The following is a 21383-nucleotide window of genomic DNA, read 5'->3' on the forward strand; positions in this document are numbered from 1 at the left end:
GTACTGTAGGTCTGTTCTTCAGGCAGCAGCATTCAAGCGTTGTCTTATTTTAACGTAAGTACCCTGTAAAGTGGACTTCACATGATATTCCGCCATGATTCAAAGGGCATTAAAGTGAGCGAGATGTGAATTTAAATTGTATTTATTTACATAGGTATATTATCTCACACTTTACACTTCTCGTTTCGTCTGTGTGTGAAGACAGTAGCAAAAGTTAAATAAAAGTTATTAGATGTTAAATAAAATTCAACCGATAAAGTTGAATAGAATAAAGTGGAATATAAATGAATTGAAGTAAAGCTGAATAAACTTCAAATTTTCTGTTTAGTGCACCGATGTCAGACTCATTTTGGATAATCAAGTTTATTGTTAAATTGTTAAATGCCCTGCCTCCATTACATATCTTTGTTACATCATTATAAGTGTTTGATCACCACATTTGAGTGATCAATGCAAAAAAACATGTTTATGTATATATATTCTGTTTATGTACTGTATATACTATATTCTGTTTATAGTACCAGTCAAAAGTTTGAACACTTGCCCATTTGTGTGTCAAAACTTTTGTCTGGTACTATAAACAGAATATAGTATATACAGTACATAAACAGAATATATATACATAAAGATGTTTTTTGCATTGATACTATAATATACACAGAGAATATCAGCCATTTTTTCTCCTAGTATCGGTTTCGGCCCTCAAAAAACCCATTCAGTTGGGCTCTAACACTATGTTCACTGTGTGTGTGTGTGTATGTGTGTGTGTGTGTATATATATATATATATAGGTTTATATATATATTAATATATATAAACCTATGTAAGCTCAGTGAATTTATGTCATTTTGAACATAGTTGTGTTAAAAGTACTATTTTTTTGTGTAAAAAATGTAAATACTATAAGTATATTACAACGCTTTTGCAGCCTATTTCACATTACGTGCAGAGTAAGACGTGGTGTTTAATGAAGTTATATTTTGATTTTATGTTGACTTTAATATGTAAAGTGCTCTTTGATAGTGGTAGTGGACAGCAGTGAAAGACAGCAGCGTCCATAAGCTGATTAATACTCTTCAGCATTATATAACTCCTCACTAAAGGGAAGAATACAGATGGAACAGAATCACTTTGCCAGCGGGCCCTACTAACCTCGGTAGTGTTTTAATGAGTGTTATTAATACACATTTCATCTATGTTTCTGTCTCTGTGTTCTTTTCAGGATATGAATGATTTCACCCCGGTCTTCAGACAGGCACTTTATAAAGGGCTGGTGGCTCCAAATGCAGAGAAGGGGACAGTAATCACAACTGTGCTTGCAGACGATCAAGACCCTCCAGTAAGTACTCAAAACCCAAATGTAATACACTTCTGTGTTCTCTGACTCATGCTCATGTTTATATGATTTTAAAATAAATAGTAAAAGCACAGAGTTATAGTGAGGATTTGTAATGGTAAGGTATTGAGAATATTTATGGATTAATTAGAGTTAGATATTTGAAATATGTCTTAAAATGTGGGAACAGTACTGGATGTTCAAGGTCAAGTCAGCGCTGTACAGCTTTGAGATGAACAACTCAATTCAATATTGTTTGGGGTCAGTACAATTAAAAAATATATATATATTTTTAACATTTATAACCTTATCAAATATTTTCAAGATTTCAAATAAATTCTGTTCTTTTGAACTTTCTTTTCATCAAAGAATCCTGATAAGCAAAACAACACTGATGATAATAATAACAAATGTTTCTTGAGCATCAAAACGGCATATTGGAATGATTTCTCAATATTACGGTTTTACTGTATGTTTAGTTAAATACATGCAGCTTTTAGTGAGCATAAGAGCATTCTTTCAAAAACATTTAAAACAAAAACTAAATAAAAAAAAGAATAAAATATATTTTTAAATATATTAGAAAACACTGAAAACAGTTATTTTTAAATTGTAATAATATTTCACAATATTACAGTTTTTACTGTATTTTGACGAAATAAATGCAGCGGTGGTGGTCATAACCGACTTCTTTAAAAACCATACTGACCCCAAACATTTGTACAGTATATACAATAATGAATGTTTAAAAAGGAAAATATGTATTAATAATTATTATAATAAATTTTATATATCTTTCTAAATTTTATTATAAATGTGTTTTATTTATATTAATTATCATTTATTATTTTCTTAAATACTAAAGAATTAATATATATATATATAGAATCAGAATCAGCTTTATTAACAGGTATGTTCACACATACGAGGAATTTGTTTTCGTGACAGAAGCTCCGCAGTGCAACATAATGACAGTGACAGAACAAAAAACACAAAATGGAATAAAAAATTAAAAAAAATACAAATAGGTAGATAAGGAACGAAAATATACAAATTGACAATGTATGGCAGGTATATTACAATGAGCATTATGTATGTACAGGTATATTATGTGCAAAAAATTTAAGTGTACGCTAAGTATGTGTGTTAGGTAAATAAGTGTATGTATATAAAAATATAAATAGTGTAGTGTGTTCCACAGTTTTTATCAATTATTCATTAGATGGATTGCCTGAGGGAAGTAACTTTTCCTGTGTCTGGTCGTTCTGGTGCTCAGTGCTCTGTAGCGTCGACCAGATGGCAACAGTTCAAAGAGGGAGTGTGCTGGATGTGAGGGGTCCAGAGTGATTTTGCCAGCCCTTTTGCTCACTCTGGATAAGTACAGTTCTTGAATAGATGGGAGGGTTGTACCGATAATTCGCTCAGCAGTCCGGACTACCCTCTGTAGTCTTCTGAGGTCCGATTTAGAAGCTGAGCTGAACCAGACAGTTACTGAAGTGCAGAGGATGGATTCGATGATGGTGGAGTAGAACTGTTTCAGCAGATCCTGTGGCAGGTTAAACTTCCTCAGCTGGCGAAGGAAGTACAACCTCTGCTGGGCCTTTTTCACAATGGAGTCAATGTGAATGTCCCACTTCAGGTATATATATATACTATTAATGAATATTAATAAGTACGTTTATTTAAAAGTTTAAAATAAAAAGTACCTATGTAGGTTATGTTACATTTAGATTTTATTGTAATGTAAAATCAAATTCCTTTACATGGACATTCCATTGTAAGCACTAGCAAATCATGGCCCTGGCAAGGATAGGTGTTACATATGACTAAAAGTTTGGCAGCGTTAGCTTAAGGTTAGCTAGAGTTAAGACTAGTTAGTCGTAGTACATTCTTTCGTTTGAATGCATTATTTCATCCCTGGTCTCTTTTGAATTTCTTCATCTGAAGTTTGTATATACAGTAGTGTGTATTACTGCGTATGACAGTTTACTCTCCCGCGAGTGTTCCTGTTTACATGTCCCTCCATTAATATGTTAGTCTGCTGTTGTGGATAAACGGTTTGTTCTGCACTGTCACTCTCTCTCTGCATCTTTATTTGATTGATATGACAGAGCCTTTTTATGTTTACCATCTGGAGACCAGCATCTCTCTCTCTCTCTCCCTCTTTCTCTATCACTAACTTGCTAGAAGACACTGAAATGAAATTACACACAACGACACAGAAATTTTGACACTGTGGTGAATCTGGAAATGATTTTTTTGTGCTTTCATCAGAGAAATGATGCAGCCCAGCACTCTTCTGCAACTTTTACAGCTGGAGGGAAACGCGAGGCCATTACAGTATAGCAAAGGCACACATCTCTTATTACCTTATAAATTACATAAACAAGGTTATTCGCTGCTTGAGGTTTGGTTTATCCAGAGTGGCAGCGCATGCCAGGGGCTGGATATGCGCTGAATGCCTGTAAATGTTTATCATCCACAGACTGTAAAACAGAAAGATGTTTTGTGGGATTCTAGGTCTCTATATGCAGTGTGGATGTGTTGTTAACAGACTTTATTGGTTGTCAGTAACTCTGGACCACAGTCACAAAAGTTTCAAAGACGCCTGAATGTAATTAGTGTTTAAAAGTAGTTTTAAACCGTGTTAATTTGTCTTTTACAACTGCCAAACTTCAAACTTCACAAACAGCTTTACAGCCTCAGTTTTTTTCTGCCATGGACAATTTTGTTCCGTCACTTTCCTCTAAAGGCAACAAAGCTCGCAGCAGGGGTTTGTTATACATTACATTAGTGGGTGGTCAAATGAACAGCAGTGCTGGTGTTCTTTTAATGTTTCGCTGTATGGTCGCTACAGTTATCACAGATTTATGAGCTTTAGGTGCTGCTGGTAATGGTACATTCAAAGGAACAGCAGGGGTGCTGGAACCACTTTTTAGCCCATGTCTCATTCAGTTGAATATAGAGTGATTTTAAAATATGTGCCATAATTATGTCCCACACTGGAGCAGTTGGTAGCCATTTTTGCTGCAGCACCGATCGCATATATTTCACAAAGGAATGGCTTATTTATCCACTACTGTTTAGAAAATTTCGGGGTTCAGTAAGATTTACAGATGTTTTTGAAAGAAGTCTGTTATGCTCACTAAGGCTGCACTTATTTACTCAAATGAAAATATCAATAATTATCAATAATAAATATTATTTTTTATTTTTAAATATATATTTAAAAAGTAATTTATTCCTTCGGCAAAGCAGATTATTAATATTATTATTATAATTGTTATTATTCATATTAATATTATTATCATTGTTATTGTTGTTATTATTATTTATTATATAAGTGTTGAAAGTTGTACTGCTCAATGTATTTGTGGAAAGTGTGATGTTTCTTTCTGTATTTTTTGATAAAACTCAAAAGAACAGCATTTATTTGAGACAAATCTTTTGTAGCTTTATAAATGTATTTATTTATCAGCAGAGGCGGACAGAGTACACAGCTTTATTACTTGAGTAAAAGTACAGATACCCCTTGCTAAATTTTACTCAAGTACAAGTAAAAGTACTACAGTCAGATGTCTACTTAAGTAAAAGCACTGAAGTACTTGTTTTTAAAAGAACTTGAGTATCAAGAGTACAAGAGTACATTTTCTAAATATTGCATTGAAACGTCCTGCATGGAGTTATGAAAAATGTTAATGTTAATACCTTGGAGAATGTAAAAGGAATTGAAAGTAAAATAAATTTAAAATCACATTTTCATCTTTTTACTATGTTTCATTATTTAAAATTTCTCACTTGCCCACAAGGCAATATCACAATGGCAATGCTCTGACAAACCTCTGTTAGAGTTTTAATGGATAAATATTTTTTTTAGAGTAAGACAGTCTATGTCGTACTTAAGGTCCTTTCACACTGGACGCGATTTTGACCCGCGAATAATTCGCGCGATGGTTTTATTTTTTGATCAGCTGTTTGTGTAATGAGTGCTTTCACACCGAACGCGAATGTGCTGAGGCGAAAAAACGACTTTTATTTTTTTGGCTTCGATGTCGATTTTTTTTTAACTTTTGAGGCGACAAAAAGGCTTCAGCCAATCACATACAAGGAAACAAAGGTGACGTCACAGCAAAAATGACGGATCTTCTGATTACTTGTGTGTGTGTTCTATGGGCTGATGTTTTTAAGAGGACAGCTCACCTTAAGCAGACTGCCAGACGCTGCTCCGGATCAATTGGTTCCCTGAAGTTTGTGGTTTGTCTCGTCAGATGCGGTGCCATTATCTGAAGGAGCTCCTCGAATTGTCCCACAGACATCCGAAAGTAAGTGCGGAACCGGCCATGATAAAGTTTTAACTCCTGTACAAGATTGGCATACTCCCCTTCAGACTCTCTGTTCTTTAGGACTGGGTGCACCCAAAACCTTCTTTTCTGTCTTTTAAAGAAAATGAAAAGCTCGTCTTCACTGGATGATGATGTTGAAGTGTCCATTTTCTCAACTGTCGGCGCGAAAGTTTTGGAATGTTGAAGCTCTCTGAACGTCACAGACATCGCAAATTCGCATCGCGGCTGATGTGAATGGTTTTGACGCGAACTATTCGCACGCGAACTATTCGCTTTTTCGTTTCGCTTTTTCTTTACGCATCCGGTGTGAAAGGGCCTTAAGAGTTAAAAAAGGACATACAAATATATTTATATTAAATTATATTATATATATAAATTATATATATAATATATATAATTGTGGTAGCCCAATAACCCAAACGACGTAGCAGGCAACGCCCCTGACACCCCCGAATAAGAAAAAAACACCAACTTATATGTTTATGTTAGGCTACTCAGTCAGGCGCTCGCTCACTCAGTACAGTTCAGACTCAGAAGATCCTCCAATAACCAACAGGTCTGGTGTTTGGGTGCACTTTGGATTCCCTGTAAGCTATAATGGTGATGGCAAGAGAGTGGTGGATAAAAAAAACAACGATATGTCGCGTCTAGGGTACACAAGCTGGAATACAAAAAAAAAAAAAAACACCAGCGGGAATACTTTAAACATGTCAACTCATTTACGCCGACATTACCTTAGTGTGTCAGTATCTGGGAAAAGACGCATTTAGACAGACATTTCCAACGGATTCAAACAGGGCAAAAGACGTCACCACGGCGATTGGTAGGCTACATTTACAACCCGAATTCCGGAAAAGTTGGGACGTTTTTTAAATTTTAATAAAATGAAAACTAAAAGACTTTCAAATCACATGAGCCAATATTTTATTCACAATAGAACATAGATAACATAGCAAATGTTTAAACTGAGAAAGTTTACAATTTTATGCACAAAATGAGCTCATTTCAATTTTGATTTCTGCTACAGGTCTCAAAATAGTTGGGACGGGGCATGTTTACCATGGTGTAGCATCTCCTTTTCTTTTCAAAACAGTTTGAAGACGTCTGGGCATTGAGGCTATGAGTTGCTGGAGTTTTTCTGTTGGAATTTGGTCCCATTCTTGCCTTATATAGATTTCCAGCTGCTGAAGAGTTCGTGGTTGTCTTTGACGTATTTTTCGTTTAATGATGCGCCAAATGTTCTCTATAGGTGAAAGATCTGGACTGCAGGCAGGCTAGGTTAGCACCCGGACTCTTCTACGACGAAGCCATGCTGTTGTTATAGCTGCAGTATGTGGTTTTGCATTGTCCTGCTGAAATAAACAAGGCCTTCCCTGAAATAGACGTTGTTTGGAGGGAAGCATATGTTGCTCTAAAACCTTTATATACCTTTCAGCATTCACAGAGCCTTCCAAAACATGCAAGCTGCCCATACCGTTATGCACTTATGCACCCCCATACCATCAGAGATGCTGGCTTTTGAACTGAACACTGATAACATGCTGGAAGGTCTCCCTCCTCTTTAGCCCGGAGGACACCGTGATTTCCAACAAGAATGTCAAATTTGGACTCGTCTGACCATAAAACACTATTCCACTTTGAAATAGTCCATTTTAAATGAGCCTTGGCCCACAGGACACGACGGCGCTTCTGGACCATGTTCACATATGGCTTCCTTTTTGCATGATAGAGCTTTAGTTGGCATCTGCTGATGGCATGGCGGATTGTGTTTACCGACAGTGGTTTCTGAAAGTATTCCTGGGCCCATTTAGTAATGTCATTGACACAATCATGCCGATGAGTGATGCAGTGTCGTCTGAGAGCCCGAAGACCACGGGCATCCAATAAAGGTCTCCGGCCTTGTCCCTTACGCACAGAGATTTCTCCAGTTTCTCTAAATCTTTTGATGATGTTATGCACTGTAGATGATGAGATTTGCAAAGCCTTTGCAATTTGACGTTGAGGAACATTGTTTTTAAAGTTTTCCACAATTTTTTTACGCAGTCTTTCACAGATTGGAGAGCCTCTGCCCATCTTTACTTCTGAGAGACTCTGCTTCTCTAAGACAAAGCTTTTATAGCTAATCATGTTACAGACCTGATATCAATTAACTTAAGTAATCACTAGATGTTCTCCCAGCTGAATCTTTTCAAAACTGCTTGCTTTTTTAGCCATTTGTTGCCCCCGTGCCAACTTTTTTGAGACCTGTAGCAGGAATTAAATTTTAAATGAGCTAATTAAGTGGATAAAAGTGTAAAATTTCTCAGTTTAAACATTTGCTACGTTATCTATGTTCTATTGTGAATAAAATATTGGCTCATGTGATTTGAAATTCCTTTAGTTTTCATTTTATTAAAATTTAAAAAACGTCCCAACTTTTCCGGAATTCGGGTTGTACGTTATAGCCGCGGATATGAGACCTTACTATTTACCATTCATTCTATCATCACCATTATAGCTTACAGGGAATCCAAAGTGCACCCAAACACCAGACCTGTTGGTTATTGGAGGATCTTCTATTTCTGGTCTGTTAAACGCATTAGCCATTTTGCAACGAGCCTTCAGCGCGTACTGAGTGAGCGAGCGCCTAGGTTTTAAGAACATGCTTAATGTAATTGAGCCCCGTTACAATATTCCTTCACGAGCCCATTTCAGACAGACCGTAATTCCTGCTTTGTTCCAAAAAACATAAGCCCTATAGAGAACCAATTGAGTAAAAACACACTCAATATAAAGAGTTATAGAGTTCCATATAAAAAGTTACATCTTTGTATTTGTTCATAACTAATATAACATTTTCATTTTTTTTTATAAGGAGCTGTTTTTGTTTTATACAGTATGCTGCTAAGAAAACACCATAGAAGATGGGTAAAGAAAAGCTCCATCATTGTTCAATGTAAAAAACAAACAAACATACTTTGTTAGTTTTAATAAAACATTTTTTAAAAATCAAGGAAATTTATCTGCCAATTTTTTCTTTTTGCTGTATCTAAAACGTACCGAACCGAATATATATATATGTGTATTTATATATATTTGATAGCAGTGAATAAACAAAAACGAATGTTTTCAAGCCTCAAAATAAACACAAAAGCACAGAATGGAACAGAATCTCTGCTAGCCCTGGCTCATATGATGACTTGACTGATATTCTTATTGTTCGCCCAGAGCGTGCTTATATTTTATACTAGCAAGGTAACACATCTGCAGATCGCAGCAAAGGTTTGCGAAAAAATTATAATAGGTTGGCCTCATTATTATGAGTGGCTTGTGTTTGTGAATTTCTTGAGGCTGTTTTGTGCATGTGTGTGTGTGTTTGTGCATTTTTGTTTTGATGTCTGGGACATCCATTGTTTTTGGTGACCCTGGAAGCTTCACTGAAATTCCAGATTCATCATTCCGGTTGTGTTGTGAATCACTACGGAGACATGGAGCAGCTCAATCTCTCAGGCAGGACTGGAATTAAAGTCAGATAAAACCCACTTCTCGGAAGCAGTCTTTAAAGGAAAAGTGTGCTGCAGAACAAGGACAGGAAGTAACCGTCCTCATTAGGGTGCCGCTCAAACATAGATGATTACAGTATGAGCAGCACTGCTTTTCCAGCCCACGCCAGCAAATGAGATAATGACACTGTATTTATATGCACGGCTGCAAAGGTCACTGGGTAATGAAAGCGCCTCCTTTGCCTTTATGCTGGTTGAACCTCATGTCCTGAGCATTGACTTCCTTTTATTTGAAAAGATTTAAAGGGATGAGTAATGGACTTCCATCCTTGAAGTGTCACTACAGAGCAGAACAACCAGCAGCCATTAATCATAACTCCAGAGCATGAATTCAATCACCAGAAAGAAACATAATGTGTCCTGCTAATGTGACTGACCCACATTTGAGTGTTGACATTGACACCCATTGAAAATGACTCATGAATGTCAGACATTAAACAGTTAACTGATATTATCCCATATTAACAGGAGCGAGGCCTGTCTAATTTGATGGCTTAAGAGGGGATGCTTCCTTTTCATTTTTTAAGGATAACTACTATTTAGGGCTTAGTTTATACAATATATTTAAATGTTATCTTTCTTTAAACATATATCAATTAATTAAGATTGTTTTAATGTATTTTTAACAGTGTCGTGCTAGTTACTAAGAAATAGTAACTAGTTACAGTTACTAGTTACTTAATTCAAAAAGTAACTCAATTACTTTGTTGATTACTTATTATTAAATATATATATATATATATATATATATATATATATATATATATATATATATATATATATATATATATATATATATATATATATAAGTATAATCAATAATAAGTAATGTATATGTACATATACAATATATATATGCTGTTTAAAAATGAAATCTGTGTTATCATGCTAAGGAGCCGACTGAAAGCCGGCGACTCCACAGTAGAGACAGGCTGCATGTTTTCAACAGATTCACCTGTATGAGAAAAACATACAGAGAATCACTTAAGACACTTTGCTGTAGACCCATTCCACATAATAATATTCATTAAAACTGTAAGTTAACACATAGGAGCTTGCTGCATGAATCCGTGAGTAGGCTACAGTTTACAAATCCATAGGAACGGATTGCGAAAGTATGCACGCAGATTATGAATTTGTGGGTACAGATTCAAAAACCGAGGGTACGGTTTACAAAATCTGAGTGCATGGAATTGGAAATTCGTGGGCTAGGATAGGCCATTCGAACCAGAAAGACAGCTTACATTACATAAAACATAAAAGGTTTTTGTCTTTATGCTCAACTAAAGTGAAATAATGAGAATATTTCCACTTTGAGAATCTCGTGTTGCTCTCGCCTTGACTCGCCATGACTGCCGCACATACTTGAATAAACGGAAACACGCCCACAGTGCATCTTCATGTTGGCATCCACCAATCCTACAATGCGTCACTGCTGCAAACAGGTTAGGCTGCACTTCAGTCAAAATTAATTAATTTTTTAAAAAAGAATCATTTTTGATTCAAATGATCCGCGAAGCCGCTCCGAACTCCCAAATTGACTCAAATGATTCGCGATCCCCAAACTGACTCATATGATTCGCGAACCCCAAACTGACTCAAATGATTCGCGAACCTGCTCCAAACTTCCAAACTGACTCAAATGATTCGCGAACCCGCTCCGAACTCCCGAACTGACTCAAATGATTCATGCTCCGATCTCCCAAGCTGACTCAAATGATTCGCGAACCCACTCCGAACTCCCGAACTGATTCAAATGATTCACGCTCCGAACTCCCAAACTGACTCAAATGATTTGCGAACCCGCTTTAAACTCCCAAACTGATTCAAATGATTCGCGAACCCGCTCCGAACTCCCGAACTGATTCAAATGATTCGCGATCCCCAAACTGACTCAAATGATTCGTGAACCCGCTCCGAAATCCCGAACTGACTCAAATGATTCGCGATCCCGATCCAAACTCCCAAACTGACTCAAATGATTCGCGATCCCGCTCCGAGCTCCCGAACTGATTAAAATGATTCATGCTCCGAACTCCCAAACTGACTCAAATGATTCGCGATCCCCAAACTGACTCAAATGATTCGCGCTCCGAAACTCCCGAACTGACTCAAATGATTCATGCTCGAACTCAGAACTGACTAAAATGATTTCGCAAACCCACTTTGAACTCCAGAACTGACTTAAATGATTCGCGAATCGCTCCGAGCTCCCGAACTGACTCAAATGATTCGCGAACCCGCTACGAACTCCAGAACTGACTTAAATGATTCGCGAACCACAAACTGACTAAAATGATTCGCCAACCTGCTCCAAACTTCCAAATTAACTCCAATAATTCACGAACCAGCTACGAACTTCCGAACTGACTCAAATGATTCATGCTCCGAACTCCCAAACTGACTCAAATGATTCGCGAACCCACTTTGAACTCCCAAATTGACTCAAATGATTCGCGAACCCGCTCCAAACTCCCGAACTGATTCAAATGATTCGCGAACCCGCTCCGAACTCCTGAACTGATTCAAATGATTCGCGATCCCCAAACTGACTCAAATGATTCGCGAACTCGCTCCGAAATCCCGAACTGACTCAAATGATTCTTTATTGTTCTGGGCAAGTGGGTCTCAAAAAAGAAACATTTTCAATCTCCAAGTGTTGTGTTAGTTACTAAGAAATATGCATTACTGTTAAAAGTAACTTTTTAGTTATTTTTTTTAAAGAACTTTATTTAATGTTCCCATTAGTGCTTTTTTATGCATTATGGTCTATACAAACACAAAGTAAAACAGAATGTAATTTTTAAACACTATTTTGATTAAGTCAGACCAGCACAAACTGAATATTGTATATCACAAGGATTTCTGAAATAAATAACAAAACACCTGAATAATATATTCAGAATCAAAAACTAAAGTGGCTTCTGCATCATAAAAGCTGTTGTGTTGAGCCCTTAAAAATGGTCCTTTCACAGCTTAAGTATGAAAACTATCAACAATGGACAACATAACACAAAACATTTTGAAATAAATAAATGAAAGCAATCTGAATTATTCAGAATCAATTTCGAGAAACATACACACACATTATATATATATATATATATATATATGCTGTTTAAAAATGAAATCTATGTTATCATGCTAAGGAGCTGACTGAAAGCCCGGCGACTCCACAGTAGAGACAGGCTGCATGTTTTCAACAATGTTTCACCTGTATGAGAAAAACATACAGAGAATCACTTAAGACACTTTGCTGTAGACCCATTCCACATAATAATATTCATTAAGTTAACACGTAGGAGCTTGCTGCATGAATCCGTGAGTAGGCTACAGTTTACAAATCCATGGGAATGAATTGTGAAAGTGTGCGCGCGGATTATGAATTTGCGAGTACAGATTCAAAAACCGAGGATACGGTTTACAAAATCTGAGCGCACGGATTGGAAATTCGTCGGCTAGGATAGTACATTCGAACCAGAAAGACACAGCTTACATTACATAAAACATAAAAGGTTTTTGTCTTTATGCTTAACTAAAGTGAAATAATGAGCATATTTACACTTTGAGAAACTCATGTTTACTTGAATAAACGGAAACACGCCCACAGTGCGTCTTCGTTTTTACAGTGGTTGGCATCCACCAATCCTACAATGCGTCGCTGCTGCAAACAGGTTAGGCTGCACTTCAGTCAAAGTTAATTAATTAAAAAAAAGTAATGGACAATGCACCATATGGTAATGGTAATGGAGTTAATTTATTTAAAAAGTAATGCGTTACAGTATTAGTTACTGTCAAATGGAACTGCGTTACAGTAAGGCGTTACTAATAACGCATTACTGCCCAACACTGATTTTTAAAGTCATGCTCAAGGTTGCAATTTAAAATGACTATTCTATTTTAATACACTTTGAAATGTTTTAATATCTTTGTTATTTTTTTATTTCAAATCTTGCACCAAATTTTGAAAGATGCATCACAAAAGTTCATCATTGATAATAATAAGAAATATTTCAAATCAGCATATTTGAATTTAAAATTTAAATATAACTTACTGTATATTTTAATGATATTTCACAATATTACTGTGTATTCTATTTTTTAATGTGGCTGAAAGGGTTGTCATGGCCTTTAGCTGTGATTGTTTTCACAATACAGCATACCTTAATAGTGCTTTTAATGATTATTTTCATCATAATACTGCATCAGGGCTACTGTATCTTTTTGTACTAAAAGATAATATTATGACTCTTAGCATAAAATCAGATTATCTGTGCTTCAAATGCTTGTTAAAATTTTTTAAAGATTTCTTTGCGGTTTTGTATTTCAATGACTTAGAATCAGATAATGCTACTGTGTGAGCGTTTAACTTGTCTAGTACATTCATTCTAGCAGAACTTGCCTGCATTTGTTGTTCTTATTTGAAAAATAAAGTGATGCGACATACAGCCAAGTATGGTGATCAATACTGGGAATTCGTGCTCTGCATTTAACCCATCCAAAGTGTACACACACAGTAGTGAACACACATCATGAACACACACCCGGAGCATTTTGCATCATGACTGGATTTTACACATGAGAACCAAGACAGCAGCTAGTTATACAGTAATGTCAGGTCATTGGATTTAAATTTACTTTCCCTAAACGTAGTGGTGTGATCGTCTTAACATAGATTATCGTGGTCAAGTGAGGTAAATCTGTCTGTTTTTACTTTTCCTGTTCATGCCGTCTGTTGTCAAACAGACTACAGTGCTGTTTATTTTAATGGCCTGCCACAGAAGCTGTTAAATTGTGCATTTCTTCTTTAAATAATGCTTTGAAAACATGGGGGATCTGAAAGAAATATGACAAATAATAAGCCATAGAATATTTTTGACGGACTGGGAAAAAAAAGCTAGAAACTAATTTCTTGGCTGTCAGAGATGTAAATGTGATGTTGTTTCTGTCTCTTTCTACTGCAGTATAAATTACTTTGTATGTTTACCGCAGCACAAAGCATCAAACATTTATGACACAGCCAGACGGAAGAGCTGTAAAGTATCAGTAGAATGAGGTGCAGCAGACTGAGCTCTCTGTAGCTCTACAAAACTAACACGATGCCCAAGAGACCTTTAAGGAAGTTCAAACCCAGTATTCAAAGAAGAGTCAATCCTTTAAAGGAATAGTTCACTCAAAAATAAAACTTCTGTCATCATCGATTCACCCTTATGCCTTCTAAGCCTGTATGATTCACACAAATGGAGATGTTTTGCAGAATGTCCAAGCTATTCTATTCCATACAACATATTTTCAACCGTGGGATGTCAAGCTCCAAAAAACCAGAAACATAGAAACATATTAAAACTATAAACATAGTGTGCAAATAACATGCAAATTTTGAGCAACACTGTTTGAGGTTGTTAAATGGTTTTAAGCAAGGTCTGTTTTGCTCGCCAAGGCTGCATATGTTTAATATTGTGAAATAATATTACAAATTGAAATAACAGTTTTCTGTTTTAAAATGTAATTTATTACTGTGATCCAAAGCTGAATTTTCAGCAGCCTTTACTTCAGTGTCACATGATCCATCAGAAATCCTTCTAATATGCTGATTTGCTGCTCAACAAAACATTTTTTAAAGTATATCAATGTTCAGAACAGTTGTGCTGCTTAGTATTTTTGTTACATATTTTTTCAGGATTGTTTGATGAATAGGTTTTACTGTCACTTTTGATTAATTTAATGTGTCCTTGCTAAATTAAAAATATTTTATTCCTCCAAAAAAGAAATAGTTTGAATGGTAGTGTACATTTCAGTGCCATTTGATGCCATTAATGTAAAACTTTCAGTGTGTTCTTCACACAATATGTGACCCTGGACCACAAAACCAGTCTTAAGTGTCAATTTTTCGAATTTGAGATTTATACATCATCTGAAAGCTGAATAAATAAGCTGATAATTTTGACCCATACAGTGTTTTTTTGGATATTCCTAAAAATATACCCCAGCGACCAAGACTTGGTTTTGTGGTCCAGGGTCACATATATTGAAATACTTATATACTTAGAGGCAAATAAGGGCTTTTACTTGCCTTTTTGGAGCTTGAGAGAAATAATATATAATGAAACCTCTTTGGAAGCAGTGATAACAATAGAAGTCTGTAATTATCTAATAATGTGATGCATAGAATTAAATATGATAATACACTTGCTTTGGCCATTGATGTGCTCTTGGGATTTGTTGATACTAAATGTGTCCCTCCCTCAGGGTATGCCTGCTAGTAAAGTGCGCTACAGAGTGGATCAGGATCTGTCACTGTACAGTGGAAGTATCTTTGATGTGGAGATGGACACAGGACGAGTTATCACCAAAGTCAACCTGAATGAGCAGCCTAACGCCGTCTTCAGGGTGAGTCTGAGCCGACAGGCCGTCCTTCTGCTGTTGTGTGAAGTTGAGCGGTGGGGCTAATATGCACACAAAATGAGTTGGAATCCAGGACAGTGAGTTTAAAATTAAAGCTTTGTTTTAATTCAAAAGAGTTTGTAAAAATCAGGATGGAGAACAAAATGGCTTGGATATATCTGATTTTCGGACATACTAATTTGACTAACAAGTCAACCTAGACTTTCATGGTAACACTTCTTCAAGGTTTATTTCATTATGCTATTGTATTAGATATCAAGAACTAAAAATGACCACTAGCCTATTTACTTTTACATATACTAATATATATATATATATATATATATATATATATATATATATATATATATATATATATTACAATTTAACAATATAATATTGTTCATTGTTAATTCATGTTCATTCATAATACATTAAATAATGTTAATTTTATACATTCAAGGATAAATTAACATAAATGAATGTATTATGACCAACCATAAATTAACAATGAACAAAAGTATATCCTTAAAATTATATTAACCCCAATTAATAAAGGTTGTGAAAGTATTGTTCATTAGTTTACAAAAAACTTTTTGTGAAGTGTACTGTATTCATGTTGATATTTAAATCCAGCATCAAGCAAAAGTTAAGTCAGGTTAGAAATTCTATTTCTGTTTTTAAAGGCCAATTCACACTGCACTGACAGATGCAGACAAATGGCAACAGACAGGCTCATAGGGTTTTGTCGGATCATTGTGTTGTCCCTGTCGGCATCTGTTGCCATTGGTCTGCACTTGTTTTCACCAATTAGACATGTTGAATTGGTGTTTGTCAGGTCTTGGAATGTCTGAGAAGTGATGTACTGTAATCTGTGTTGTCTGTGTATGTCGGTGCAGTTTGAATTGGCCTTAAAATGAGATCAGAAATGGAAATGTTTCGTCAGATGGCCACCAATAATATACCAGCATGTAACTTATGTAATGTGCCCAATAACGCACATGCATGCCATGTAGGCAACAGATGTAGCTATTGGTGTCATAGGCCTACTGTTCTATTAATAATTCAAAGAAGTATATTGTTGATAAGCAAGACAGAATTGTGCTACTACTTGAAAGAAAAGCACAAAACACACTTTAAAATATTTATTTATAGCAGTCAAATTAAAGCTAAAACTATCAGGACACGTGATAATCAGTAACTGATTAAAGGGAGGGGAGAGTCATTGGATTTAAATGGTAACAACAGCGTAAGTGTATATCCGTCATGACATCTCTTTGAGAGTTTAGCATGGTAATATACATGGCAGAATTACTGTGTTTGGTCTTGGTGGAATAGTTCTGCTATGCTTCCGCTGCAGGAGAGCAAGTAGCAAGACTTGCAACTGCCAATACATCCACTGACATGCTGCTGTGAGCATGTATGAAATACAGCTGCTGTGCATATAACATACTGTATATGAAATAACCCCCATATATAACATATTTGAAATTACCCCATAGCAGATCTATACAGGTGCACTTTTTTAAAGTGCACTGCAACTTCTACAGCAACCACTAGCCAAGTGTTTGGCTGTTGATAAGAAAAGAAACCAATCAGCTATGATTATATCAGATTGAGTTAGGACCTATCGGTCTGTGCTATCTAGAGTTTCATGACAAAACTTTATGTTTCTACAGCATACTCATAATAATCCTGAGTACACTTTAGTTGCTGTATCCTTTACTATGACCTGAATCGATATATAAATTAATTAGCCTAACATTAAGTGAGCTCGAATCAATTTACCTTCAGCAAATGTTGATGTAGATGATTTCTGTGATAGAATGACTTTGTTTGGGAATGAGGGCTGACACAACATTTAATCAATAGCATTTACTTCTCAGGATTTATTTTGAAGACATAGAAAAGAATAAATGCAACATGCATCATTTATGTATACTTTGTGCCACTATAAAGTACCTGATCAAAAATTAGATATTCTGTCTGGTTGTTAAATTATAGAGTTGACAGCAAAGTTTTTGTAATTTTTTCATGTTCATATTTCCAATAAAAAAACTGGTTCAATGATAGATAATAATGTTATAGATTGTGAAAAAGAGAAATCCTTAAAGTGGTCCTATTATGCTCTCTTACAAAGTCTTGATTTTGTTTTAGGGGTGTACTAGAACATGCTCTCATTGTTTCAGCTTGGTCGTTCGAAAAACGCATACATTTTTATATAATTTACCTTATTACAATACCTTAAAATATTTTTTTAAAAACGTATATATTAATCTCCCTTTGGAGTGCTCTTTGAGATTTGTAACTTTGTAGATCTTTTTTTATGTCCAAACATACACTTTACACACTGACTAAAATTCAAAAAGAAAGCATAATTGGAAGCCTTTAAATAAAATAGAGTTGCACCAATTAATTTAGTATTCATGTTGGTTTCAAACATTTCTTTTTAAATGAATGTAGCTTTTTCGAGAATTGAAATGGATTAAAGGGATACTCCACCCCAAAATGAAACTTTTTTCATTAATCATTTACCCCCACGTCATTCCAAACCCGTAAAACCTTAGTTCATCTTCTGAACACAATTTAAGATGTTTTGGATGAAAACCAAGAGACTTGTAACTGTCCCATAGACTGCCAATTAAAATAGTCTGTCCAGGTTTGAAAAGCATCGTCAGAATAGTCCATCTGCCTTTAGTGGTTCAACTGTAACGTTATGAAGCCACAAGAATACTTTTTGTACATGAAGAAAACAAAAATAACTTTATTTAACAGTTTGTCTCCTCTGTTTCTCTCATCACCACAGCGCCATTTTGGAGAATTTGAGCTGAATGCAGTCAGCTTACGTTCTTCTGTGTCAGCCATGCCATAAGGATACGTTTTCTACATGCATTTACGCTTTGATTTGAAAGAAAACAGCGCATCCTTATGGCATGGCTGACACAGAAGAGCGTAAACTGCCTGCGTTCAGCTCATGTTCTCCAAAATGGCGGTAATCGAGAGAAACAAATTGTTGAAGAAAGTCCTTAAATGTACTTTAGAAATGTCCAGTGGTTTGACCATCAAGTGAAAACCAATGACATATTTTCCTTTTACCTACAAATGAGTGTGTCCAACTTTTTCAAACAAATTTTCAAATAAACGTTTTTAAAATGCCATGGAATTTTAAATGAGTATTAGCAAGTTTTCTTGCATTTACATAAAAAAAAAAAAACTGACCTAACCATGCCATGAAAAATGACAAAATATGTGACAAAAGAAAAAAAAAGACTAGCCAGTAGGGGGGCAGACAAAAGTTTTTCAGTTATTGTATTTTAGTACAAAGCTCCACTACATCTTGTTCCTTTTATTAAATATTAAAATTTTTGGAATTTTTTAAAAATTGGAATTTTTATTCAGACACAGTTCACTGTCTATATGAGCTGCATTTTAATGTATTTTACATGACTTCTTCTCGTAGCTGGTGGTCATCGCCTATGACGACGGAGAGCCGGTGAAAATGAACCGAACTACAGTGGAAATCACTGTGCTTCAGCCCTCCAGGATTCCCATCTTCACAGAGGAAGAGTACAGGTGGGTCCTGTTGTCTATAGAGAGCGAGAGAAAATACATTTACTTATTTATGACATGTTCTCTTTAAGCTCTGTGAGTCAGATTTAGTTTAGCACATTCCCTGCAGGCTGATTCAGAATCTCTGCATGAGTAATGAGTGTTATCTGTTAATATGTGACTAGCAGCACTGGGATGTTAACTCGAGCTGCCCTACCATACTCAAACGCTGCTGTTTCCAAAAAGGCACATCTGCATAAAGTAGGGTTTGCATAAACTAGTCGAGTAGTCGAATGATCGACTACTTCAACAACTAGTCGGAACTGTCGGAAACAACTGACTACTTGAGCATGCATTTACCATAATGCATGCACAGAATTTGCAAGTATGACGTGAATTTTAGGATTACATTATTGCATGTAGCTGTTACTTTCTATGACTTTATCTATGTTGCATGTAAAATAAAAAAATGCAATGTAATAATTAGGAAGCAGAATACCTTATTCGGAATGGCATGGAAAACGAATAACGGACAAGGAATAATTCTGCCTGAAAACTCGGCTGAGGCTGGCACAGTCTGGTGTTTGCTAGTTAACAGTTGATCCAGGGGATCAGCACAATATTATACAAAGACCTCTAAAGTCACGCATTAGAGTGTGACGTGAATGATGGTAAACTTTATGAATGAAAAGAGCGCAAATCAAACACCCTCTCTATGCATCTCTCAGAAATCAGAGCTTGGCAAGAGTAATATCACCTAAAATAATACAAATCAAATTAATCATCATATTACAAAGTAGTAGTTCAGAAGTGATGTTATTACTGCGCCAAGGTCGAAGTGCTGCGAAGTGCTCTTCCGCCATACATTTTAGTTATATTTTTTTTTCCGCTTAGGAAATCACCACTGTTTATTTTGTGTCACCATACTTACTTGTTTAACTACTCATGTAAACGCCTTTAAATAGGGAAAATATGGAAGTGTTTGGTAGCTTCTAAATTCATCCCTGTTTGGATCCTAAGGACTGAGTGCACACACAGAGACTGGAGAGGTACGTATCAACTTGTCTAAGTTGAGGGAAGAACATAGTGGAATATGGAAAAAAAGGTTGCATTTTCCTTTAACTGCAGTAAACAAAGCAGCGCAGCACCTTTGAAACTTGCAGTGCTCAAATTGAATCAATTAAACCATAGCCTTTTGAAGTGTAAGCTATATCTCAATTTACATGTATATTTAGTTTTTTTTTTTTTTACTGGAACACCAACTGAGTCTTCTCCCATTTCTACCAATGATCATTGTTTCCTTCCCGCGGGACTCTCTGTGCAGAAATCAATAGCATCACTGGGCTGTAGGTTGCCAAGTTGAGGGGACAAATAGGTTGAATTTGTATGCGTTGATTCTGTGAGAAAGATGCGCTTCATATAAGATCTGGGGACTAGACAACCTTGGAATTTGTTTTCGTTATTATTCATAATGAAGTTATTTTGCCCATACAAATTACGTGAGTTTTACCAGAAGTGAATGTAGCAAACATATAAAATACGGTAAAAACGGGAGGGTTGACAGGTAAGATGTGTGTGTGTGTGTGTGTGTGTGTGTTAAATAATTTTATTTGTTTAATTTAAATGATTACAGATGAAAAATCTAAATAATTATGATAATACTAAAAATTTAAATAAATAAATATAAATTATTAAAAAATATATTATTTTAAATACTATTAAAAATTGACAATTCACTGAATAGAAAACATTGTGTTTGGTGTACTGTGCCTGGGACAGCAAGATCAGTTCCTCTGTCTGCATATTTCCACTATAAGCTTAAGCAGCATATGTAGAAGATAGTCCTGGTCTTTCCCTGTTGTTCCCTTTTCATACCTTTCATTCCTTTATTCCATTTCTCTCACCGTCAATGTTTTAATGTTAGTGAAGAAGCTGTAAATTATTCCCTACAGAAAGCAGGTTGTTTCATTTTCAAGATGGTGTAAAACATCCAATGTCTTCAGAAAGTATTTAGACCCCTAAAATGGGCCTTTTGTATGCATTCAGACTTTTCATGCAGTACACTGTAGCAGTGACTTTGGCAGCGATTGCAGTATTGAGTTGTCGGTTTCTTCCAGCAGACGGTCTGCAGGGATTCGAGCTGTTTCCCTTTCTGATTAAATGTGGACTGTCTGTCATTATTGATGGTGTCTAGCTTAAAGCCATAGCAGGACCATTCAAGTACAGTCA

The 21383-nt window shown here is 35.7% G+C and overlaps 1 protein-coding gene across 1 annotated transcript in view; it reads left to right on the forward strand.

Moving 5' to 3' along the window:
- LOC132110460 (protocadherin-15-like) overlaps window positions 1-21383 on the forward strand; it is a 197213-nt gene that overhangs the window by 136586 nt on the left and 39244 nt on the right. The window contains exons 22-24 of the mRNA XM_059517084.1: window positions 1223-1339; window positions 15471-15611; window positions 19066-19178. Of these exons, the coding sequence (XP_059373067.1) occupies window positions 1223-1339; window positions 15471-15611; window positions 19066-19178 (371 nt within the window). The remainder of the gene's footprint in view (window positions 1-1222; window positions 1340-15470; window positions 15612-19065; window positions 19179-21383) is intronic.

This window comes from Carassius carassius, chromosome 30 (assembly GCF_963082965.1).
Source record: "Carassius carassius chromosome 30, fCarCar2.1, whole genome shotgun sequence".
Taxonomy (NCBI): Eukaryota; Metazoa; Chordata; class Actinopteri; order Cypriniformes; family Cyprinidae; genus Carassius; species Carassius carassius.